Below are 27,703 nucleotides of genomic sequence, written 5' to 3' on the forward strand. Positions count from 1 at the left end.
GTGTACACATGTAAATGAACATACATATAGATATATATGTGTATAGTCAATAAGATAATCTGATAACCAGCAAAACACAGGTGACCATTGGGTGAAAGATCAGCTGGGTGCTGGTGAATTGTAGTTAAAATCCTAGCTAATCAGGATGCTGAGATCTGAGCTGAGGATCCTAGTTCAAAGACAACCGGGGCAGAAAAGTCCATGAAACTTTTATCTTCACCAGCAAAAAAACAAAACAAAACAAAACAGAAAAAACAGTCGGAAGTGGAGATATGGCTCAAGTAGCAGAGTGCCAGCTGGGAGTGAAAAAAGCAAACAAGAGACTGAGGTTCTAGGTTCAAATCCTTGATTTCAAGCCATAATACTAGGACCAAAAACAAAAACAAAAACAATATTCTATTATTAACATATAAAAGATTCCTTATAAATTAATAACAAAAATATAAATTTCATAGTGACAAGAAAAACATTACCAATATCCAATAATATGAACTATTTACATTTATTAGCAGTCAAGTTAACTTTTAATTAACTAAAATCAATTTATAATAATAGACATTGAAAATTCTGGTTAGAGCAGCAGAGTTTCAAGAAAAGTAATACGTTTTGGGCTATGGAGAAAAGATGAAGAAAGGAATAAGTATTGGCAATTCATTTGGAGAATAGCTTAATGATGGAAAGCAGACTGTGAAGATTTTTTTTCAGAGTATGTTTAAAAGCAACAACTGGATGTATAACTACCCACAGCTGTATATGTACTAATCTTCAGTGTAGCATTTAATGTAATGAAAAATGAGACAGCAGAAATGGACTATAATATCTTGCCATGTTGGAGTGTTAAAATATTTGATAAATATTGTATTGTACTAAAATAGTATTTACATGTAAAGCCTAAAATAGTATAATATCTGAAAGATAATACAGCTTGCAAATGAATATGGACAGTTCACATAGTGTGTTTACATATGAATTCCCATGGAAAATATCCATAATGGTCAAATTTCAAACATTGCTAGTGCTTATCTCTGAGTGCTAAAATTATAGGCAATTTTTACTTTCCTCTGATACCTTTTTCTATTGCCTACATTTCCCACAGTTATGATAGATGACTTTTATTAGAAAATAAACCAATTAAGCAATTTTATTGAAAAGGAGAAAGACTGTGCTATTAGGGCACATTATCATGAAATTTTTTACTATACTTCCAGGATGTTTCTAATCTGAAAGTATAATTTCCTGTTTCCGTTTATAGTACTGCAGAGGTAGATAAAGGGGTTAACAAAAGAGATGCATCTTCTCATAGACCATAAAATTTCCATTTTGCTAGCGAAAAAAATCTCTTCATATCCCTTAGACACTACATTAGGATTCCAGATGGAGGGAGGTAAATAAAGAACTTACAAAGACCCTCTCTTAAAGGAATATAGAAAAGTTACATGGTCCAGACACATCCTCTCAGTTTGCACACAACCCCCTAAAGGACATGGCATATTGCAGCCAAATTCAAAATGTGAGAGTTAACCCAGCCTGGTGTCTCTGACTCGTCATTCTAGCTGTAGGCAGATAGGAAGACCCAGTGCAAGGCGAGCCTGAGAAAAGTTATTGAGATCCTATCTCAGAAACAAAATAGGAACAAAGGGGCTGGGGAAGACATGGCTCAAGTAGAAGAGCATTTGCATGCATGTGCTAGGCCCTTGGTTCAATCCCAATGACTGAAATACACACATGTGTGTGCACATGCATGTGTCAAAGCTGAAGATAATGACTGTTAGGTATAGACAGAGGGCTAGCAGGGGTAACATGGGAATATACCTTTCTTGGTTGGGTCAAGGACATCCTTCACCCCCTGTCTACACAGATTTCAGGTTATAATTGTGTCTTATCTGGGCCCTGGGCAGGTAACTTCCTGAGGATATACTTTTGTAGGCCTTAATATTGTTGCTGAGTTTATTCTACATTCAATTGGAGTGGAACAAGACAGTTTCATGCCTGAATTCTCTGTTACCAGCAGTAGTATGTGATTTCAATTAGACAATTAACTGACCTATATAAAACTTTGATTTTCTTATCTGTCAAACTGGGATATTACCATTGCATTTACTTCTTATAAAGGGTGAAGTGACATAACCAGAATGCCTATCACCCACTCAGTGTTCTGGCCATGAAAATCAAGACATTCCCTGTATTAGCAAAGCAGGTATTAGCCTCTATCATAACTTGGCTGACCATATAATTTGTTAAACAAATGAGATAATTTTTGATGATGAAAGGGCAATGATTTAGTTATGCCAAGGCCATATGAAGTCGGCAGCTGGCCCTGGGAAAATTGAGATGGATGGTCATTCTGGTTATAAGACTATTAATGTGATACTTTAATTGTATGACATTTACAATGGTTGGTGATTTATTATCCAAACTGGATCTGGATGATTTCTTTGGGGCAGAGGGTTGGGAGAATCTGCTAACTCCCCAAGCATGAGTCCTGTGTGTATACATGTTAAGTAACTATCATTCACACAGTACTGTCCCCTATAGTATGTTATTTACATTCTTAGCCCAGCATATTGTACATGCCCAATAAATGTTCAGTGAATTCATGACCAGATGCCCTGAAACTATTAGTGTCAGCTGCCAGGAAATGGCCCCTGCACTTTCAGGGTGGTTCTTGGCAGTATGCCTAGATTTCCAGTATTTGGATAATTATACTCCGATGGTCAGCCTAAGGCAGTGACAATCATCTCTACCGCTTATTGGGTCAAGAATGGCGGTTGCTGATTGCTGATTTCTGCATTATGTACTGGGCACCTCAAAGTGGGAGGGTTGTTTTACCACCCGGCTTCCTTGGCATTCTGTAGGGTCACTTTGCTTTGCCTGCCTAGTTTCATGTTGAGCCTACTAGACTCCGAACCATTTGAACACAAGTGCCAACATGGTCTTATTTGTGCTTGCAGTTCCAGTCATTCCATAGTGCCAAGCACAGAGCTTAACAAATCTTTATGAGATGAATAAATGATGATAAATAAATAATGCTGTGATAAAAGCAAAATAATAAATAGAAAGAATATTGCAATTTGCCACATAAATTTAGAAACTCTGCGTATCTCCAGGCCTCATTTTCCATGGCCTTAGCAGGAGAATAACAATAAAACCTCATAGTGCAGCACCATGCATGCTATTCATCATTGTAAACTGTAATTACAGTTAATAGAGTAAGCTCACAAATGATAGTGTCTGTGCCATTAGCTTTGCATTTGGAAAGATCTGTTTAAATATCACATTTTGTTGGCGGTTAGATCTTGAAAATGTTATCTAGCTTCCCCAAATTTCAGGTTCCACTGCTATTAAGATTAAACTCAATGTTATGACAAGAAGTTAGTGAAAGATATTACCAACACCATTATTAATATCTAGGTTAATTTTAAGGCTTTAAAACTATATGATTTTTATTATGCACATCACACCTATAATAACTAAGAGTACAATTAACAAAATTAGAAAGTAGGACATTTTTCTTTGGTTTGGATTATTAGAAATGGATAGGATACAAATGGATAGGATGGAAATCAATTTCACCTAATATTGTATAGTACTTTCAGGTATGCAATGTATTTACATAAATATACTATTCACCATGTCAGGAATAAACTGTGGGTTCTTTCTATTTTTTGTGTGTGCATTACTGTGGATTGCATTTGTTCCTTACCATATTATTTGGGCTCCTGTGAATACTAAAAGCCATGTGTAACTCATTTACCTGGTTGATTTAAGAGGAGTTTGATAGCTTCCAAAAGTTTCCACTCTCTTTCCTCTCCAGAAAATCAGAATGCAGGTGTATCAGAGAGAATTGGGCAGAGTTTAATGGTGATTTGCCGGTCACATGCGGAATGTATTTGGAGAAACACTTTCCTTAACTTTATTGTGCATGCATGTGTTCAAAGGCTTGTCTTTGTCTCCACACATCATATTTGAGAAAGGGATAGCAGAATGGGATTCAATGAGAAAGAAATTCTGGGTAAAGGTCTCTAGTGACTGGAATTCTGAGCCATGGGAATTTCAAAACAAATGCTTAGAACTCTACTCTCTGTAGAAGATTCTTATTTACTGGTTTCTTAGACAAAATGTATGAAAGTTTTCAACTGTGTGTGTGTGTGTGTGTGTGTGTGTGTGTGTGTGTGTGTGTGTGTGTGTGTGTGTGTGTGTGTGTGTGTGCTATACTGGGGCTTGAACTCAGGGCCTGGGTGATATGCCTTAGCTTTATTGCTCAAGGCTAGTACCCTGACACTTGAGACACACCTCCACTTTGAGCTTTTTGGTAGTTAATAGAAAATTAAAGTCTGCTAGGCCTTTCCAGCTCAGCTGGCTTTGAGGTACAATCCTCGGATCTCAGCATCCTGAGTAGTTAGGATCACAGATGTGAGCTACCAGTGCCTAGATAAAACATTTCATCTTTAATACTTCATATATCCCCTTTGTTCATTTGTATTGTCATTCCCCAATTATTTATCATTGTTTACACATTCCATTTCAAAGTTTCCTTCTGTTATTTTATTGTCTCTGAGAACTGAGTTTTAAGCAACAATAAATGATTCAGTAGTCATGCTGCCATATAACATTGTGATTTTCTTCTATGAAATTTACTTTGTTCTAACAAACGCCTTTGCCTAGCCAAATCCTTTGAAATAACTGCTGAGGACAATCAGCGTAAACTGATTTAATACTGTATGCTTAACTGGTTATATTTGTCTGTCTGCCCATGTATCTACATATACTCTAAATTCATAACAGCACAAGATGAGTTTCTTACAAAAGTGAATCTGAATGTCTGAATGGGGAATAACTGCAGGCAGATTTAATTTTATCTTAAATTGTTTAGAATCAAAGGAAAGATGTGCTAGAAGCTTTCTTGGTTGTGTAACACAGGACTGAGAAGCACAGCTGTGTTCAAATGTTAATTAACATCTGTATTATAAACTGCTGGTGAATAAAAACCGGACTCAATGCCAAGAGAAATGACCCAAGGCAGCTCTTACATCAGAGAGCGATTAACACATAACCTATGTATGGGTTATAAATTTGTAATGGTTTTTCAAGTTTTAGTCCATCAGGAGAACGTGGAGGCTTTTATATTTTCCAGGGGCTGTATATTGGCTGAAGAGCTCCTTTCTTATCCTGCACCTTGTTTGCCTCAGAGAAACAAACAAAAAAAATGTTTTGTGGACTTAAGGTGAAATTATTTCATGTTTATCTCTTAGATCAGTGCTGTCCCACAACTCTCTGTACAGTTTAATAAAGGTAATCATTAATAGCACATTCTATTGAGTGCTTGAAATGGTGTTAGTTGAACTGAAGGACTCAATTTTTTATTTTATTCAATCTTAATTATTTCAAAGTTAAGTAGCTACATATGGCTAGCGATTATGGCATTTGTACAATCTGGACTCTAGCTTTCCAAGTCCTTTGTCCACTAGAGAATTTTTCTGAGTAGTTGGATGCCAGACCTTGAAAAGTTAGGCCAGAACTAAAATTGAGGCTGTTATGCAGATGACTAAAGAACTTATTTTGTTTTGTTTGTTTGTTTGACTGGATAGTTGTTTTTTTTTTTCTCTAGCTTGTTTCTTCAATACATACTGCTTATATAAATTAATGAATAAATTCCTACTAAAGATTTCTTGACTCGGGAAATGAGCATGGTAACACACTTCAAATTCCCAGGAGTTCAAAACAAATACATTTTTCGGTGAGAAGCTTTATGATCAGAATAATTATTTTACATAAGTTCCAAAAGTCCAGGGCTTGACTCTGAATTTTGAAAAAAAAAAAAAAAGCAATGCGAAGGGATGAGAAGGGGAAACAAAGGAGGAGGCTACAATGCTTGATAAGAAAAGTACTCATTATCTTGCCCTTGTAATTGTAACCCCTCTGTACAGTATTTTCACAATAAAAAAAAAGAAAGGAGTGGTATTGCCCAAAAAGTAATATTCATTACTTGACACATAAAATGGTAAACCCTCTGTATATAATCTTAATAATAATAACAACAAATTCTTAAACACAGGAAATTGTTCCAATTAATAAATAGCCAGTGATGTTATGATTAGAATGAATGTCCTTCAAAGATGCATGTCTGTAAAATTTTTATTTTTATCTTGAGGTAGCTCTATAAAGGAGCTGCCACTCAACAAAGTAGTATATGAATAAAATGAATCTTGATCAAGGGGACCCATTTCATCATCCTTTTCCATCCTTCCCAACTTTAACCTTTCCCTCAATTTTCTTTTTTTGGGGGGTGCGGGGTCCGGTCATGGGGCCTAAACTCTGGGCCTGGGTGCTGTCCCTCAGCTCTTCAGCTCAAGGCTAGTGCTCTACCACTTGAGCCACAGCACCACTTCCGGCTTTTTTCTTTTTGCTGAGGAATTGAACCCAGGGCCTCATGCATGCAAGGCAAGCACTCTACCACTGAGCCACCTTCCCAGCCCTCCATTTTCTTAATTCTGGAGAATATACATTGAATTTTCCCTGTTCCTCCTTCCTCTCTTCTTTCTTCTAACCTCCTTTCCTCGTTCCCACTCTTCCACTTTCCAGTTCTCTATTTCTGGTATTTATTTTGTTAGACCATCTTTCTAAGGAATGACATCACTTGAGTTCTCTCCTGAATCTATCATATTTCATTAATATACTTGTATACACATGGATACCGCCGAGAAGCATATATTTATATATTTACAGAGTAAGTCTAGCTTCCACATATGAGAGAAAATAAACATCCCTTGTTTCTCTGGGCTTGACTTACATGTCTTAAAGCTCCTTAAAGTGGTGTTAAGGGGGGTGTTGAGACCTTTAGAAGTAGGGCCCAGTGGAAAGTCTTCAAGTCATGAGGAATCAGCTCTCAAGGGGATCCTGGTCTCTTCTTTCCGTAGCTCCTCCCTTCCGCCCCATGAGGTCAGTGCTTGCTCCAGCACATATTTTCACCATGAGGCACTGCGCCATCAGTGGCACTTAGTCTCAGATTGGGAAACTTCAGAACTGTGAGCCAAAGTACACCTTTTTTCTATATAAGTTAATGATTTGGGGGGTATTTTATTATAGCCATAGGAAGCTCACTAATTAAATGGGTGGAATTCGTCATCCCATTTTCCATTTATTTTATTTTTTTCTTCATGGTCTAACTCAGATTAGATTTGAGCCAGATAGACCATCATCTCTATGTCCCTAACCACCACACCAGAGGCTAAAAAGTCTTCTCTCAAATTCCATTTTTCTTCCAGAAGTTTGAAAGAGAATGAATGATAACTAAGTCCAAGCTATATTTTAAGATTTCTTATTTAGAGAAAATATTACATCTGACTCTAAATCAGTGTATGTTCTTATGAGGTTTCTCCTTTGTTCTCAAGGTATGAAACTTTTTTATTTTTGTCAGTCATGGGACTTGAACTCTAAGCCTGAGTGCTGTCCCTAGGCTAGTGCTCTACCACTTGAGCCACAGCTCCACTTCCAGTTTTCTGGTGGCTTATTGGAGATAAGAGTCTCATGGACTTTCCTGCCCAGGCGGGCTTTGAACCTCACGCCTCAGATCTCAGCCTCCTGAGTAGCTAGGACTAGCACCCTGCTGAAGCAATTTTCTTATGTGCTCAACAGAATTCAAAATAAAAGTATTCCCACTACAAGACAGAAATATCCTGTCTAAAGATGGTCTCCATATCTCAACACTCTGTGTCTTCAGCCAGAGTTCATTGGAGTGGTATAAAATTTTAGATGATCACTCTAACACACCACAAGAGGAACAAGAAACTAGTGATGATCTTAGAAATAATTTCAAAGTGCTCTTCATCCTAGCTCGACCTCTTAGAGCCTGTTTCTGTAATAAGTTGTCAGCTCATGGAAGTGTTAAATGATATGCTTCAAATCAAGGAGAGCAGAAACACAGCTCCAAATGGTCTGGTTCCATCTGGATGCACACTCTCTGGACAGATGTGCCATCTACCTCTGCATCCAGAGTTTACAAACACTGCTAAGTCTTCCAATTCACCTTGCTGATACCAGGCTCCAGCTTCTACACAACATTCGGGACTGTTTCAATTGCCAACATTTGGTTATGATGTCATTAATTGCTGCCATTTATTTTTTTAAGATGATTTAATGAAATTATAAACTCTATAATCATTTTTAAAAATCCATGCTCGGTTCATGTGTATGTATGTCAGTGTTTATCATGATGGAATAACATTAGAAAGCAAAGCTGATGTCCTACAAGCGCCAAACTTTCTCTTACCCAAGTCCATTGTGGGGAAAATCTTTTGCATGATTCTTTCTTTAGACCGCTGTGTTCACATCTGGCCTGAGCTCCCTAAGGTAGATTCCAATTTTGACTGTAACTTGATGACAACTTACTTGCGTGCAGACTCTGATCAGTAGTTTGGCTGATATTTTTATGAGATCACAATCATACCCTTATCCCAGCATCAGTGATGTTCAGTTCAGGTAAGTCTCTGTTCTTCCCCCCAATTCCTCATCTTCAAGTGTGGGGGAAGGGGGCAAGTAAGGGAATGTAAGGGAGAAGAAACACCTGCTACTCGACAACTTAATTTTTTTGGGGGGGGGGTGTCCGGTCGTGAGGCCTGAACTCTGGGCCTGGGCACTGTCCCTCAGCTCATCAGCTCAATGCTAGCGCTCTACCACTTGAGCCACAGCACCACTTCCGGTTTTTTTCTTTTTGCTTATGTGGTGCTGAGGAATCTAACCCAGGGCCTCATGCATGCAAGGCAAGCACTCTACCACTGAGCCACCTTCCCAGACCTACAACTTAATTTTTTCTAGAACTAAATTACTTATTGCCCTCGGGGTGATGTTTCACTGCTCTGGGAAAAAATGAGGACCAAATAAAATTCAATTGTCCCCAGTGAAGAACACATTTTCCCCCTATATGGCAGTATTGTAGGAGGGGTTATCTGTCCATTTCCATTAGAACATCAAAGTCTCTACCTGAGACTAGGTAATAAATAAAGAAAAAAAGGTTTATGTACCATTGAAGAATTAAAGGTCCAAAACAGCATGGTGCTGGGTCTGGCGAGGTATTCCCAGCAGGAACACAGGGAAAAGAGAGACGGATGAGACAGGAAGAGCGAGAACAAGAAGTGCCAGTCTTATTCACAAGACTGGGTTCTATAAAACTGATCTTAATCCCTTCCTCAGTCAATATCACCTTGCACAAGGTAGAATCCACTTCTTCAAGGTTTCCCAACATTGCCACACTGAGGAGCAAGTTTCTAATGCATAAACCCTTGAAATTCACTCAAACCATATGCATATGGTCGCAGTGGATGATGGGAGGCTCTTAATAATATCCTATTTCCAGCGGCCCCAGACACAAATAGAAATCCCCTTGTACTTGTTCAGAGAAAGCAGTGTTAGAGCAACATTGTCTGTCATTATCTGCTGTCTTCTTTTCTGCATGAATGATGATGTTAATAAATAGGAACTAAGAGTATATAGCTTCGTCTTTCTTGCTCTTTTCAGTTTTTCTCCTTAGAATATATATTTTTTCCCATCTTCTAAGACGTCTCTCTACTCCTTGGAGCTTTTCTGAAATTGAGCAGGGAAGCTCAAGGCAGCTAGAAAGCACCTCAAACAATAGCCAAACATTACCATTACCCAAATTTACCTTTTGCTCCTTATATGTTGGTTTTGTTTCCTTCAAATATATTCGAACTCTGAGCGATCATAGTATAATTACTGGCTTTCTTGAAGTACAAGCATACGTAGAAAAGTAGAAAAGAACAGGACAATTAGAGCATGGGTACAGCTGCGTAGACTCCTTTCACATGGCTCTAACCTAAGGAAAGCCCATTATTGGCCTTGACAGGTAACATGAGAATCATGCCCACCACAATTCAGAGTCAGGTAGGCTCTTTCTTAGAACTGTAGGAAGTGCAGTTAATGAATCAAAAAGCTAATTTTATAGGACATTTATTTTATGCTAGGAATACTGTGTATTTTACACAATAATGCAAAGTAGGGGCTTTGTTTTCCTTTTAGGCCAGGAAACCAGAGAGAGGCTTAAAAACTTGTTTAAAGTCACAGAGATATGAAATAACCAAGTTAGGATTCTAATGCAAATTGCTTGATTCCAAGCCTGAGCTTCTAACTACCATAATGTACTTACTTTCTAAATAATAATGGATAAAATCTATTTGTGTGTATGTGTGTGTGTGTGTCTGTGTCTGTGTCTGTGTGATATATAGAGATTTGAATTCAAAGCCTTTCTCTTGATAGACAGGTAATCTTTGCTTGTGCCATTCCCCCAGCCTCTGATTAATTTTTCTTTTTGTTGTTTGTTTTAACTATTTATTACTATTAAAATGAGAGTTTAGAAACTTTAAATATAGATATGAAGGTAGAAAAGTCTTATTACCAACTTTGTATGATAGAAGACACATTTTATGATCTGATCTTTGGGAAGAGACATCTATTCACTCTTTTTTTTTTGGTTGCTTGTGGGGCTGAACTCTGGGCCTGGGTGCTGTCCCTGAGCTCTTCAGCTCAATGCAAGCACTCTACCACTTGAGCCATAGCGCCACTTCCAGTTTTCTGGTGTTTAATGGACATGAGAGTCTCACAGACTTTCCTGCGTAGGCTGGCTTTGAACTGTGATCCTCACATCTCAGCCTCCTGAGTAGCTAGGATTACAGGCATGAGCCACTGGTACACTCTTAGATTCTCACATTCCTTTTCGTCATGACTTCTGTTATTTATTTTTCCTTTATGACATTATCAAAACAACAATGTTTCCAAGTATTGACTTAATATGGATATTTGGATCATTGAATCTAGTATATCAGAATAAGAAGGGATTTTGAAGCTCACTTAGGTAAAAATGAAAATGTCAGGAAGGAAAATTTAGCAATGTGTACAAGCCTAGAATCCAGTATTGTACTAAATGCAACTGGAAAAACAGATATAACTCAAACCAAACTTTAAAGTGCTCAAAATGGCGTTATTCAATATCATAATTTAACAGATTTAGAAAATGAAATCGGAAGGCATATTTTATTTATTTACTTAATTAATTTGTCAGTTTTGGGGCTTGAACTCAGGAACCTGTGTACTGTTCCTTAGCTTTTTCTACTCAAGGAGGATGTTCTACCACTTGAACTACACCTCTACTTCTGCCATTTTAGTAGTTATTTGGGAGGAGACTCTAAAGGAATTTCCTGCCCATGTTGGGTTTGAATCATGACTCTTAGATTTCAGCCTCCAGGAGAGCTAGGATTACAGGAATGAGCCACCAGTACCTGTCTGGCATATTTTATTTCTTTTCCTCAAGGTATTAATTTATCTTTAAGGAAAAATCTAAACCACAACCCAATTATAAGATTAATTAAATTTAAATCCTTATCATTGTAAAATTGGCATTAACAATAATTACTGTCAAAATAAAGTCACTATTGAACTAATAGTGAGACAGATAGTCAGGACAATTTTTTTTTTTAAATCCAAATCTCCAGGAATAAGATGTAGAGCTTTTCTAATTCTTATTTTCCTTTTCATTCTTTCTTTTTCCTATCTTTCTCTTTCTCTCTTTTACTTTCCCTCTTTCTCCTTCCTTCCTGCCTTCCTTTCTTTTCTTCCTTCCTCCATTCCTCCCTCCCTTCTTCCCTCCACCTCTCCATCTCTCTGTCTCTCTCCCTTTCTTTCTTTCCTTTTATTTTTTGGATGTTTTTTGGTACCAGTACTTGTTGGGGCTTGAACTCAGAGCCTGGCACTGTCCCTCAATCTTTTTTGTTCAAGGTTAGAACCACCATTACATCTGCCTTTTAATTGGTTGATTGGTGATAAGTCTCTCATACTTTTCTGCATTGGCTAGCTGCAAACCAGGATCCTCAGTTCTCAGCTTCCCGGGTAGCTAGCACTAGAAGCAGCAGGAGCTTGATGCAGAGCTTCTCATATGTAATGATTCAAATTACATTTCCCTATTTCAGAAAGCACTCTTATGAGTATACTTTAGGAGTATTTATAATGTTAATCATGTTATGTGGATAATATAATATGATGCTCCTTTCATGATACCATTTTGAAATGTTCAACTCTGTACCACAGCTTATTTCTCTCTTTTCAAATGCATCATATTTGGAAACAATTTAGAAAATAGTCTTTCATAATAAATAGAAAAGAATGCAAGAAAATGTTCAATTAAGCATCTTTTATTCTCATAATATATAATGAAAAGCACTTCATTATTGGAGGAAAATGATACAAAATCAGCAAAGCTTAATCCATCAGTAGTGAAGCTTCACTATGATACACTCTTTAAGTGGATTTGACTAAAGAACCAAATTTAATGTTTCTTCTAGGAACTAGAATGAAAAAGGAGTTTTCTCACCTTCTAAAAATGAAAATTATTACCAATATAGAAAAGCAACAGTCATTAAATAAATTAAAAGCATCTTTAAAGTTTTTCCATATACATATAATATATATAAATTTTTAATTGCCATTGACTGTACAAGCATTAAATTCTTAACTAAAACATTTACAGAAATAAGTATGACAAGATGAAGGGAAAGGTTTGCTTTTAGAAAAGCAGGATCATTTTTATCACCTACAAACTACAAGCAAATACAATTCTCTGAGGAAGAAAAGCTATGCAGAGAAGTCAGATTTAATCCACAATTTCTTAATCACCTCTTTAATATTACATATCAGCAAGCATAGTTCTTCTCTCAACCAGCCTTGCTTCAATAAGTAGTAAATGTTACAAGAACTATACACCAGGTAATAGTTATTTGTTAGCAGAGAAAAGTGACTATGGCATGAATAACCAATTAGTGTAATTATATGAAAACTTGTGCAACTCAGCCTGATGACAGTATCACTCCCAACAATGGCTTATAAAAATATCAAATGGGAAGTAGGAGCTTTTATACAGAAATATTAAGAGGATAACATGTTATATTGAATAACGATAATTAAGTAATCTGGAATCCTGAGATCTGAGGAATCCAACATTCCAGGTTAAGTTATATAACTCCAAATTCTATCAATTGTATAGTATTTACACAGTTACAACAAATTATTCTTAAAATACACAGATAGATACTGGAACTACCTTAACTGGAATTTTAGAAAAAATTCTTTTCTTCAATGATTTGTGTGTGTGTACGTGTGTGCGCATGGGTAAGTACATATTAAGGAATAGTTATGAATATGACTGAGAGAAAGGAAGGGCATTGATTTACAAAACAGCCCTTATAAATGTAGTTCCTGCATCAATGTCAATTTAATACTGGAAGAATTATGTAGGAAGAATATGGACACTAGTACATAATAAATTGAAAAGTAGGCACTTACATTTTCATTTCAAATACATTTTTATTAATTTAAACATTAATCCATTTACCTTAACCTTCACTACTGAAAATTAATATTTATTTATTATTTGGGAAGAAAATTATTCCCATATTTCCCACAATATGTGATCAATTCAGTAGAGGTTGAAATGATGGCTAGAAGTTACCCAGAAATCAAATTGTCTATCTAAGTTCTTTTACTGTGTGTTAATTTCATCACATTAACTACTCTTAAGATAAAATTGTAATTAGTTGGTACTTGAACTTGTTGATTGTGTAGAGGATTTTTGATCCCTGTAACATTCAATCTATGACCAGCAGGTATTGGTTCAAACTAAGAAATATAAGAGATATATATAAGGTGGATACTTGATAATTAAGAATTGCCATAAGTTTGAAAAAAATCCATCTCTAGGGAAAACTAAGTTAAAAATTTCATTGAATCTGCCATAGACAAAGAAACATCCTCTTGTTGAAAGACAATATGACTAGTATATGATGTCCAATACAGCCAGTTTCTGTTATATAACTTTGTAAGGAAATGTAAGGAAATGTATTACAAAGTAATTTCATCCTTATCTTGGTTTGAATCTTTAGCTTTTTATTACAAAACAAAATATCCTAGAGGAAATCCAGCAATTAGGCACAAAAACTTAATCCTTTTTTTTTGTCTGAGAGTTAACACATATCTACACCAACTTACTTATACTTCTTCAAAAGTGGCGAATAATGTGTTTTTTATGGCTATCATCTTTTAAATGGCTTCCAATAATATACCATGTAGACCACAGAAAATTCCACATTGAGGTATGAACCACTCCTGCACTGAGTTTATGAGTAGAAATCCTTGCAATGTTTTCATATCTATCACTATCTCCCTTCAAGGAAGAGTCCCAAATAATAAACTCATGTTAGATACCCAACCTTTCATTTCCTATGGGGCCATTCAACTCAAATGGTCAGCTTTTTATTTTATGGGTGTGGGCATTAAGATACATAGTTAATATTGTGCCTTTTACAAACTAGATGATACATGAGTCTTTATGAGATGACTGAACCCCCATAAAAACAAGCAAGAAGGGGGCTGGGAAGGTGGCTCAGTGGTAGAGCGCTTGCTTTGCATGCCTGAGGCCCTGGGTTCGATTCCTCAGCACCACATAAGCAAAAAGAAAAAAGCCAGAAGTGGCGTTGTAGCTCAAGTGGTAGAGCGCTAGCCTTGAGCTGAAGAGCTGAGGGACAGCGCCCAGGCCTAGAGTTCAGGCCCCACGACCAGACCCCCCCCCCCAAAAAAAAAAAAACAAGCAAGAAATAAAACAAATCTTTTTGACTTCTGATACCACATGGGCTCTGAAACACTATACTTATTTCTAATCACCAGCTGAGACTAAACTTAAATGCAGACTAATCACAGATACATCAGTGACTATCTATGGCCTGAAATCACTTCTATCCTCTCAGGTAAATATAATGAGTGAGAGATTTTTCAAGGACAGAATTTTAAGGGGAGTTAATTATGACAATTGGAAATGAGGAGGGAGGAACAAGTAGACTGAAGTCTGTATTTGATTCTCTTTCTTGGTGGATAATTTTTTAGTGAGCTTTGCCATATTGTCAATTCCTTGACTGAGGCAAAAGCTCTGATATATGTGAAGTATGCTTGAACCTGTATGTGATTGAGAAATTAATAAATACACTATTGCAATGAAACTGATCGTTTAAAGGAGATTTCTAGTAGTCCATCCAGTACTGCACAAGGAAATCTTGAGTTCAAATTAGGAGGAAAAAATTGTAAATTCTTGTGAAAGAGAAAAGAAACTACATCCGGATTTTCAACATTGAATTGCTGATTCCCTTTCTTGGAGGCAATGGAATAAAAATAACAGCATTTCCAATTAAATTGGTTAAGTGATCACTCTCTGCATATGTTCTTGGGTCATTCCATCATTCTTGGCGGGGTTTGCATAACCAAATGTAGCTTTCTAGAACATAAAGCTAAACACTAAGTATTTTGAATATCCTGGATTATAGAAATCTATCAAGCTGACTTCTTACAGAGGGCACAGAGACTTGGCACATGTACACACATTACTTAACACTCAGCATACATTTACTTAAGATTTACAATGACTTGTGGAGAAAACTCAAGGGCAAGCAAGTCTCAAAAAATTTTAAGATAAACATCACAATTGATTAGATTATTTAGCACTGGCTGGGATGCTCAGGAATTTAAGGCAATAAGCCTATTAAAATATGAAATTACTCTCTATTTCCCTTTTGTCTTGGTAGATGAGAGATCAATGATTAGTTACTGCTGGTTTTTCGATCTACTTTTAAAGCCCATTACAAAAATAAATCAGTGTGTTCTATAGCAGTTCTAAAACAGCTTGAGTGAAAGTTTTTCTTTTGTAATTAAAAGGAAAAGAAATAGCCATCATTTTCAAAAATCTTGCTTTTAGTTACATTCAGAAAAAAATACAGTTCAGTTCTGCCTAGCGGATATCTTCAATCTATTTGTTCATTCTCTTTCGACTACAAAAAAAAGAAAATTTTTGGGACAAAATGCATTGGCAGTGCAAAATAAAAGTCCTTGGAAATAATCAAATTAAGCATTCAAATGAGTTCTTTGCCCCATTATCTGCAAGCACAAGACTCCACTGTCATATTAGGATATACTTTAAGCACCACATTCTTATTTTCATCGAAGAATAAGATGCTGAGTGAGGACATCTTTTCAGGAACACAGCAAGGCTCAGGAATTCCGGGAACGACTCCCACAGCTCTCACTATACTCTGGATGGTAGCATGATTTGATGGCTTCAAAGACTAGAAAAAAGAAATGAGAGGACACATGCATTAGGCAGAACTGCTTTTGCGCTTATCAGCCTGCATGACATAGAATGGTTATGAATTCATTTGTTTCAACAGTTCTGTAAAACCTTCCATCATTGCACCTTTAGTCTGGCCTCCTATTACCAAAAGGATGAACTGGATGGTGAGTACTTTAATTAATTCAATCCCCACATTGGCATTTGGAAAAAAAGAGTGCCTTACTCACCACTGGGGGTCACTGTTACTCCATAGGTTTAGACCTCCACTAGGTAGTGCAGTGTGTTCTAAGAGTAGACAATGCCCTCTGGCAATCAACTAGGGGTTGAGGGTGGATTCCTAAGGTTATCCCACGGATGTCAAGAGTTTGACAAAGAAGTCTGAGTTAAATCTCTTCCCTGAGAAAATGCTAAGTGCTACCACTAACATCCAAGTAAAACATGTGGTTTCATTTAGAAAGTTCATACAGAATTACTCTACCTACATACAGCTTTACTCTTGTAAGCCTAAAATGGTTTGATATTGCCAAAATGGTTAGAAGAACTGTGGAAGAAATGTCACACTTTTGAATATCAGTGTCTCTTTTCAGGTGAGTGAAACTACTGTTTTACATACATTTAGAACACTTGACTGGGTTTGATCCAAAGCACAGCAAAGAGAGAGGGGGGGAGAGGAAAGAAGGGGAGAGAAGGAGGGAGAGGGGGAAAGTAAGATACAGGGTGGAAGGGAAGGAGGGAGATAAACTTATCAGAGATCAAGTCAAATCAGGAATAAGACTTAACCTAAAACTGTGGCTTTATAATTGTAGAATTTGAGCCCTACCACTTCTCTTGTGGACCAGAGGCACAAACTCATCCCTCCTGTTCAACTGGGATTTTTGTTTAAAACTCCAGCATGGAAAACTGGAATTAACTCAGAGGTGAAGGACAGAGAAAAGAGAGATGAAAGAGAATATCAAAAACTAGATTTTAAAACTAAATCTATTTTTAATAATTAATTTACAAGTTCAAAACACAAACCAAAACAAAAACAGATACAACTCCCCAAAAATGGATTCTTTGGGCCTGTCTGATTTTTGTCATCCCATCTTTCAACTTTTTTTTTTTTTTTTTTGTCGGTCGTGGGGCTTGAACTCTGGGCCTGGGCGCTGTCCCTCAGCTCTTCAGCTCAAGGCGAGCACTCTACCACTTGAGCTACAGCGCCACTTCCAGTTTTCTGGTGGTTTATTGGAGATAGGAGTCTCACGTTCTCTCCTACCCGGGCTGGCTTTGAACCGCGATCCTCAGATCTCAGCCTCCTGAGTAGCTAGGATTACAGGCGTGAACCACCAGCGCCCGGCCCATCTTTCAACTTTTAATGAAAAAAATTATCTGTATGTTAGATTGTAATCATCGTGTAAAATTAAGAAATCATTAAAAATTAGTTTTTATTAGAGGCCCTTACTTTTATTCTTTTAAGAGACAACATATATGGGAAAAATACTTGTGGAAACAAATAGTTGCAATGAATTAGCTTTAATTAATGGCAGTGCAGAGTATCTCTTCCAAGTAAACCAAAACCAAAACAAAAAAAATATCCAGGCTCTTCCACTTTGTATCATATATGGCCTACATTAACAAGATATGTAAACTTTATATTCCAGGGACCTTTAGCAAAAAGGAGAGTTGGGAGAGGAAAGGACAATGGGGAATCAAAGTGTGTTATATGCATGTATTAAAATTTCACAATGACACTCATTCTTTAGGATTAATTTGCACTACTAAAAACCACAAAAATATGGGCACTTTATACAAAGTTCCATTATGATTACATAAGAACTCAAAGTCACTGCGTACTATTTCATCAATATTGGTCATTTCCACTTTTCTCTCTTGATTTAATGCTATTCTAAGAACTGAATCATCCAAACAACTTTTCCTAAGCCCCCAAAAGACTTGTAAAACAGATTTTCTGACACTATTTTGTTATTGTTTATGTTTAATAGCTACTAAAATATTAAGTTTCATACAGAGCAGATCAACTGAAGGAGCTGAGACGCTAGGCAATAAGTGCTGATATGCCTCACTGTATGTCTGTGCGTCTGTGCTGAGAACAGTGCAAACTCCAAACTCGAAGAAATACTTGATAAGTGGATGGAAATTTTTACTTAAAAAAATATATACCCTCCATTGTACCTATGTCTTTGGAAATAATCCCCATCAAAAAAATTTTTGAAAAGCTTCTGTGAAAATGACCCGTCGTCAATATGGAAACTATTCGTGGGTGTTTCCTAGGAAAATTCCCTGTCCATTTTTAATGTTTTTTATTTTGTGCCTATTTCTTTATCTTTGCTATTCCTAGTTTTTGCACCATTCCTTACAAAAATAACTTCATTCCTCTAACCCTTGTTGGTTTCTTGGCTCTCTGTCAGCGGCAAGGGCTCTATCATTTTCACTTGAAATTTCTGTTTTCCAGAAATTCATAAATGATGGATTCAAAAACTATGAGTAGATGAGTTGTCTCTAGTGGGCGCACCAGAATTTAGGCCTGAACCTTTTATTCTGGATTGATTTTTCTTATCAGAAAGCTCTCAAGATTACTAGGGAGTTTCCCTCTTTCTCTCATTATGGAATCCTCTGATCAAGTGGCCAATATCAGAAATAATTATGTCATGCACAAAGGATCTGTGCTGTAATTTGCTGGTGTGAAGTATGTTGCCAGTATATAATTTCTGTTTGTTTTTGAGCTCCGGTCATGTTTCCATCACTCTCTGTACCATGCTGACAAAAACATATTAACCACACATGCAGTGTTATGCTCTTTCTCTCATCAGCTCGGGCAACTGTTAGCATAGATAACCTAACGTATTAGTATTTAATCTTTTTTTGGTTTTGTTTATTTATCTTCCTCATCAGAGATTAGAACTTGGAAATGCAGGAAATTCACTGAGAATGCATTACTTTGAACTCATTAAACATAGTTTGTAACAAGGTACGTGGTTCAATTTTTTTTTTTTATCATTTGTACCTATTTCTTTATCTTCACTATTTCTAGCTTTTGCACCATTCCTTGCAAAAATAACTTCATTCCTCTAACCCTTGTGGGTTTCTTGGATCTCTGTCAGCAGCAAGGGCTCTATCATTTTCACTTGAAATTTCTGTTTTCCATCTCTGCTGAGCTGGTGAGGGAGGCAGACGCATGGAACTTGGCTTTAGCTATCTGGATATTTTTCATCTCATGACAGCATTCCAAGAGTCTCTCTCTGAGAGAACAGATTGGCTGTAAGGGCTGGAAATTGTTTTTAAAAAATCCAAACTGCTGCGTGAATGAAATCTGTAGTGGTCAAGCATGCACCTGCCAAGCTCCTCGAGTTGAATTTGATTACAAATGCATTAGCTATCAAGAGTATGTCATCAGCTAAGAGCCTTCATTCCTGACCTAGCTCATGAGGTTTTGCTCCACACTCTTGCAGTCCAGCCCATATGGGTGTGATGGCCCAGAAACTATCTAATTGGAATCAGTGAAAGGGCAAAGCTTAGAATCTGGGAAAGACAGAAACACAGCTGTTCTGCATTACAGAGCAGGTTGTCAAGTTTTGCAGACAGAGCGCCCAGCCATATAGAGCAAGCTTTTGCCCAGGAGGGGGCGGGGAGGGGGAAGAGGGCTAACAGAAGAGTATAGCCTGGGAGAACTTTCCTCTGGGACAAAATGTATATCTAAAAGTCTGAAAAAGGGGCTGGGAAGATGGCTCAGTGGTAGAGCACTTGCCTTGCATGCATGAAGCCCTGGGTTCGATTCCTCAGCACCACATAATCAAAAAGAAAAAAGCCAGAAGTGGCGCTGTGGCTCAAGTTGTAGAGCGCTAGCCTTGAGCTGAAGAGCTGAGGGAAAGTGCCCAAGCCCAGAGTTCAGGTCCCATGACTGGACCCACCCCCCCAAAAAAATTAAAAGTCTGAAAAAAATGGCACTTCAGTTATTCCTTGTCTATTGTACCGATCTGATCAAATACCTTCCTTTTCCTTTGTTGGTCAGATTGCATTCTTAAGTAATTTTCTTGGGTTGTCCTATTAGACACTGTGCGGATAGTGATGTTTATTATTTATCCATTCCTTTTACTTCATGTTCCCCAACCCTATCCTTTTGCTTACTGTACTACTTGAAAGATACAAAGCCTGGAAGCCTGAAGAGGGAACCACTAGAAAGCTTTAAAAGTTAAGCCACTCCACACAAGGTGAGAGACCCAGAACTATTTGTGACAGCCAAATTCTACTCTCAACTTGGCAGAAGGAAACCTCAAGCTCAGAAAATAACCTTCCCACTGATCCCTGTTATGTCTCCCTGGAGCTCTGATGCTATTCCAAGTTTTGACAAACAGCATGATGAGTCCAGTTGTTGCAATGAACACTGTCTTATTATTCTTCAAAGAAGCCTGCCTCACTGAACAGCTAGCAGACTGTCACATTCATGTAAGAATCCTATTTTCAACTTGGTGATGTTTGAAAAGAGACTAGAAACGTTCACAAAACTTTTGTCTTGCCGTACAGTTGGAATTTTTGTACTCCCTTTTCCTATGTAATCTACTTCCAGCCATCAACATTTAGCTTTCTGTTTTTCTCAGTTTCAACACTGGTCATTCATGATGTCAATACCAAATATTTACCCACATATCTGCTGTTTACGTACTGCTCTTAGTAGTGTTTTCCTACGATTATCTTTCTGTTGTTATTATTACTTTTGTTACTATTTTACCCATTCAGGATGATAAAACTAAAATGTAGACAGTTTGGGTAACTGAGCCAAATAATTGTTACTAGTCGATGGTAGAAGCAAGATTCAAGCCAGAAGGATTTAATTTTCAATGTTACTATTGCAAGTCCAATATGTAGATAGGCAGTGTCAGTATCATTCCAGAGCTTGTTAAATGTGCTGAATCTTAGTTTCTTTCTCCAAATGCCCTGGATCAGAACCTGTATATTAACATGATCCCAGGCAGTTTACGGGCACATTTGAAACTCTGTTAGGATCTGTTTAATGATTCTGCCACACTAACATATTTCTCTCCTGAAATTTATATCTGCTATTCTTAACTTACCTCTTGTTAAGTTTTAAGTTATGATTCCTTAGATCTCTGATAACCATAGTGAAGCTGTTTTGAAGCAACAGGGTTTTGAACAGTACAAGTGCATAGAACCAAGGTGAATGGAGAGGAATTGGGGAAGAATAGAGGCTGAGCCAGTTTTCCAGAGCTTGGGCCAGTTCTCAACAGCTCTCAGGGACTTAAAAGTGGAATCTCAGAGGGAAGAGAAAACTTTATCCCCAGGCTACCTGGGAGAAATTTACAGGATACATGAGAGATTATTTGGAAAAGCCCACCTAAAATCAGTCATCCTGGGCTTAAAAACAGATTGTGCATCCATTGCTGTTTCTCAATGCCACAGGTAATTTACTCTGTAAAAGAAGAATTCATCTCTGTTTGTGACATTTGTCATCTTTGCTGTGTAGGGTTTTTACATGTTTCGTTTGTTATAATTCTTTAGACATGGTAAATGTTCTTTAAATCATTGTAAGTATATATTATCTGGACTTTGTGTTTACAAACACAAAATCATAAAAAATTTTGGGGATAGACAAATCCTAGAAAATGAAAGACGCTCATTTTTCTGACACATTCTACCAAGAAAAATGGAATTTCAGTCAAGTTTCTTGCCCTGAGAATGAACAGGCCTTGTGCACTCACCCTTTATTTTTTACATATCTGTTACCCAATGCTTATAGGATAAGAATGTAAAAACACTGTTATAAAGACCTAGGAGAAAAAATCTGGAGACAAATGATCTTTTGTTCGCTAGTACCAGACAATAGGTAAATTTGATACAAGTAAAAACCTCTTTTTTTCCTCTGAATTCTGTTAAGGGAATTTTCATTGTACAACAGTGAGTTAAACCGTTCAAGCTGAGAATAGAGAGGCACAGCAACCAGTTTAGCCAAATGTTGGAGAGTAAGTATAATTGCATTTTACTATTTACTAGTATAGATCTACATTCTAAGTTCAAAGAGAACTGTCAATTGAGAGTTAGAGAGACTTGTAAAATACATTTGCCAGTTTACTGAGTACAGATATAGTACAATACAGTTCATACTGATTTGGGGCATAGATGGGTAATTTCTGGGCTTCATTTGGTGGCATAAATCTCTGAGTTATTTCTTTTGTTTCCACAATATTCACCCCTTCTCTGAATGTTCTTGAAATATCAGCCTTCTTCCATTTGGGACTAGCTTACAGTATGGACAGGTGTTGATTCACACGTGACCACACAGCTAAACATGCTATTTTTTCATGTTTGGAAGCCATGCAAAATACTTCTTTTATCCCTAACATTTTTATACCCTTCATGCCAGTGCTGACCTCATCTTACATTAACAATTGTTAAAAAAAAATATTCAAGCATAGCCATAGGACTTGCTACACTTAGAATGTAATATATAAGGGGACAGATGGTGCATGCATAGATGCACACACACACACACTTTAACTTACTCAGTGTGCCTTTTACGCAATGGAAATAGGAAGGAAGTACAGGACCCAGAGCAATAATTACCTTTGGCATGGGAAACTGGCAGGCTCCAGAGCAATAATAAGCATCAAAAGACTTGGGTGAGATGATCCATTCACTCCAGCCAATGTCTGCAAAGTCTACTTTAAGGTATCTCCTGGCACAATTTCGAGGTTCAATCCACTGCTTTCTTCTTGCCTTCTTGAGAGTCTGTTCATCGAACTGGAGTGTCTGGCTCTTCTGGTGAGGTCCTTTCCTCTGTTTCTTTTTGTTCTTACTCTTCTCTGGGGACTGAGTCTGAAGGGTCTTATAAGGCTTTCTCTCCTCCCACACTCCATCCTCCTTGTACTGATACTCTGCCCCAGGAAGCTCATTGTTCTGCAGAGGTAGCAAGATCCCAGCAGAGCGTTTCTTCCTTCGTTCCACAGAAAGGGCAGCTCTGATGTGGCTATCTAGTTTGGGCACAACTCCTGTGGGGAAATTACGATGTCCCTGCAAGCTTGAGACCACACTTTCTGGCTCAGAAATAGCAGCATCGTTGGCATATACCAAGATATAAGGCTTCTGAAAAGGTAACATCGTCTTTGGCAGCTCATGGGCTTTGGAGGAAATGTTGAATCCTATGAGAAACTCTTCATTTCCTTTGGCTTTTCTCAAGAGCTGAGTGATGTCTTTAGAGAGCCAGGACATGATTTCTCGATGAGGCTTAGCTACATCGACTGACAAATGACCCAGTAGATGATTTTGGTTTGGGTTGGGTTTGAGGATCCATGCAGCGAGATCTAGCTGAATGTGTTTCCTCCGAGCATGATCAGAGCATCCTTCGGACAATGGACAAATTTTCAGGCTGATGTTGGCAAGCTCTCCAATATAGAAGTACAGTGTGGCAGACAAAATGTTTTCAGACTTGGTTAGAGAAGTCAGATTAAAAATATGCAGTCCCTTGTTTTCAAGGGTTCCTAAGAAGGAACAAAAGAAAAACTAAGTGAAGAGAAGAAAACAGGATCTCTATTCCATACCACATTAAAAAAAATTAACCTAAGCCAGTGCCCTAAATACGAACTAAAAATCATAAAATTATTAGAAGGATAAATTGCCATGGTCTCAGATTTGATTATAGCTTCTTAGATATGACACCAAAAGCATGGACAATAACATATGTGCCATATATAATGTGATAAAAATATATAGATATGACATATAAGTACATGTATAAAATAGAAAAACTAGAATTTACCAAAGCTTTTCTGTATCAAATGACATTATTAAGAAAGTGAAAAGCTAATGTACAAAATGAAATAAATATTTGATAACTAGGTTGTTGAAAAGTTTAACATTCAAAATAGCAAATACAAATAGCAATTATATTTCCACAGCAAAATAGAAGTAAAAACCGTGAATACATATATCTCCATGAAAGACATACAAAAGGTTAATAAATGTATGAAAATGGTGTTAGTATGGAGACAACAGACAAGCAAGCAAGAGGGCAAAAAATAAAACCCAGCAAGTTTCTGAGGATTTGGAGAAGTTGGAACCATCTCTCATTACTGGTGGAGAAACAAAAAATGGTTCAGATAGTGGGGAAAATAGTTTTATAGTGCCTAAAAGATGCAAACATAGAATTAGTCTACAACCCAGGAATTCCCTTCAAATAGAAAATACACACTCAGAAAAGTATAGTCACAATAGCCAAAAGGCAGAAATAGTTCAAATGACCCTCAGTGGATGAATAGAGAAATAAATTGTGGAATATGTATAAAAGACTCCTACAATGTATTACTATGTAGATAAACCTTGAAAACATTATGCTAAATTAAACAGAAAAACTCAAGACTGGTGCTCTACCACTTAAGCCAGAGCTCCACTTCCAGTTTTTCAGTAGTTAACTGGAAAGGACTGTCTCACAGACTCTTGTACTTGGGCTGGCTTCAAACTAAGATCCTGAGATCTCAACCTGCGGAGTAGTTAGGATTACAAATGGAAGCCATGGGCACCTGGCTCAACTGGAGTAATTTTTAAAGAAAAAAAAAAGGGTTACAGCACAGATTAGCTATTTCTACTAATTTATTTCTTTTCTTCACTGAAGTAGCAAAAATATGTGGCAATTGTAACAGGATTTTAACCCCTCCCCCATACAATGTTGAGTGTTCTACATACTACCAAGAATTATTTCTATGAATTCAGCAAAGTATCTCTAAAGCCTATATAAACTGCTGGTCACAAGCCAATGGTTTTATATTATCTTGATTTAACACTGCCTCTGCCACTGATTAACTTTGTAGCTCTGGAATATCTAATATACTCATTCATTCAACAGATAATATTATAACATGTAGTTAAGAAACCGTTAAAAAGAAAATTATCTCCTCACTGGAATCCACAAAGTAACAAAAAGAAAAATAAACCTGGGATCTCTCTCTCCCTTCACCTTATATCTGTCTCCTTTAGTTTGGATCTGATTCTTGCTCCCTTCTACACTTAGGCATGTTAATCACTTAAGGAGTGCCTGTCTAAAAAACTGGCGATACAGGGTGATTAGGCCTCAGTATACTCAAACTAGCTCATCCCTCATCAAGGCTGAAGGCACAGAGAAAAGGGTAGCAGAGACATTTTGCTGTCAGCTTTTTACAGCTTTTCCAGACCTCTTCCCAAAATGATGCTTGTGGTCTCCAGTCATTGCTTAAAACCTACAGTCACCTGGGATTCCAGGAACAGAGCACCTCCCAGACCAGATCACCTCATGATGACATCCGTCTCTAAAAGGGAGCATTTACTCCATGATGGAAACTGAAGCTGTCCTCTCTGTCCTCCACAGCAAGAGAAATCATCTCACAGAAACTGGATTGTCTCCTCCAGGGATAAAGACTTGTCTAGAGTGACCACAGAACAGAGCCTGAGATGGTGACCCATCAGATCACAATTTGATCAACACTGCTTACTTATCCATTCCTCTCACCCTCAACCCAAATTATTCCTATGTTTAAACTTAAAGCTCATGCTGACACTCCAAAGACAGACCAATGTACTTGATACCTATCTTCTCAATGTGGCCACATTGATTAAATTCCTTTCTTGCCTCACTAGCATTAATTTCTGATTGATTTCTGGGGCAAGGAACCGTAGTCAATCTTGGTTGTGATCCACTAGAATTGCATCTCTGGATTAAGTCTCTACTTAAAAACATCAACCTCCAATCATAATTAAATGAGACATGTATAAAGCAGTTCTAAAGGATCTAATAAGTGTTTTGAATGACAAACTGTTTTGTGATTAGTGCCAGTATTAACTGAATTAAAGGAATTATATTTTCTACCTACCTCACGAAATCTCTATTGTCTAAACAGGATAATATATCTTAATATTCATACAATATATTTAATGATGAGCTTCTCATTCCAACACATGGAAAAAAATTGGTTGCATAGCTCTTTGAAGTTAAATATTCTATGAATTTAACATTTAATTTCCTAGATAGCTTACCAGAAATGACAAGAAATCTAAATAGAAATTTAAATTTGGTATGATTCATTTGTAGTTCCAGTTCTTTGAATCCAGAAAGAAGAGACAGAAAGAGTGCAAGAGATTGGTTAGTAAAGACAGAAGCTGATTTTTTTTTCTCATGAACATGTCTGATGGTGTGGTTGGCTGAAGTTAGAACTCAAGAATCTCCTGTCTTGGGATCAGCCACCGGAACTTAAGCCTTCCTCCATGTAAGATCCCACGTACATATTTGTTTCAGAAACACACACGCAATCACAAAATTATGTTCTTGATCAAAACCATGTTTCAGTGAAAAACAAAACAGTTTTATAAAGACATGGAAACTTAAAGTGAGTTCATTGAGTCCCCAAGCACAAGGGAATTGCAATGGGAAACATATTTTACTCCTTTTTAATATTGTGTGAAGCAGAAGGAGGAAACTGCCATTTGTGCACATTGTATAATCCATGACACCAGGGTAATATTTTACAGACCTTTGTAACAAAGCCATGGCATCAGAGTTGCTCAGAGACTTTGGCTTTAATTCATCCCAGTCACTATAGTATATACTTTTACCCAAATTCCGTGTAGCAGATAAAAGGAAGAGAAGCCATTCAGTTCTAAGTATGTGGTAATGCAGTGGCTGCCACACAAGCACCCTGGCAGGAAGTAAATGAACTCTGGGATAGGTACAAGGGTGGTACTGTTTCAGTTGGTAAACTAATCTTACTCCTTTCCCCCAGGTTTTCATTTTGATTGTTTCCTTCTTTCAAATATTTTTGCTGTCATTTTTTGATCTGCAGTTATGTTTGCCTCTGTCTGTGGGTATAATCGTCAACATCACCTTTCAAAATACCAGACTTTGTCACATGGTCTTTTCCCACCACTCTTGTTTCAGATCTGTGGATTATGTTGAAGTCAAAATCCTATTACCAGATCCAAAGACCATGGGAGCCAATAGCAATTCTCAGACGAATGACCAGCTTTTTAATGTCAGTGTGCTCACATATACAATGAATTGGGGGGTATAAACTGTAGATTTGTGAAGACTGATGAAAAGAATTCAGGTAAGGCCCAAAGCATATAGAAGACTCAGAAAATGCAAGTTAACTAGAACCAAGATCATGATGTGCTACTTAAATCCCAACTGAGATAAGTTGTAGGAATAAAATACACAGTAAATTCCTAAGACTTTATGCAAAAATGTGTCCAAAGGATTATGTTAATACATTTTATAGTTTAGATGTATTGAAATGGGTGGAACATAATGAATTTTTAAAAATAATTTCCTTTGTTTCTTCTCACATTTTTAAAGGTGACTACACATTTTTTAAATTATATATGTGGCTAATGTTGTGGCTCAAATTAAGTCTCTATTGGGTGATGATAGTAGTTGTCTGGGATAACCACTAGTTTTATACTCATAGGATCCAACGGAAATTTAAAAGGCACTTTTTTCCAGATGTAGTAAAGAATTCCAGATTTTTCACAACATAAATGTAAAAAACAAATAGTAAA

General features: G+C 37.1%; 1 protein-coding gene across 1 annotated transcript in view; it reads right to left on the reverse strand.

The window, feature by feature from the left end:
* Positions 1-14,610: 14,610 nt before the first annotated feature.
* The window catches only part of Bmp3 (bone morphogenetic protein 3), a 33,517-nt gene continuing 20,424 nt past the window's right edge, over positions 14,611-27,703 (reverse strand). The window contains exons 2-3 of the mRNA XM_070012430.1: positions 22,748-23,661; positions 14,611-16,166 (exon numbers count right to left, since the gene is read on the reverse strand). Coding sequence (XP_069868531.1) covers positions 15,975-16,166; positions 22,748-23,661 — 1,106 coding nt within the window. The 3' untranslated portion in view covers positions 14,611-15,974. The remainder of the gene's footprint in view (positions 16,167-22,747; positions 23,662-27,703) is intronic.

This window comes from Dipodomys merriami, unplaced genomic scaffold (genome assembly GCF_024711535.1).
Source record: "Dipodomys merriami isolate MVZ:Mamm:240054 unplaced genomic scaffold, mDipMer1.0.p SCAF_9, whole genome shotgun sequence".
Taxonomy (NCBI): Eukaryota; Metazoa; Chordata; class Mammalia; order Rodentia; family Heteromyidae; genus Dipodomys; species Dipodomys merriami.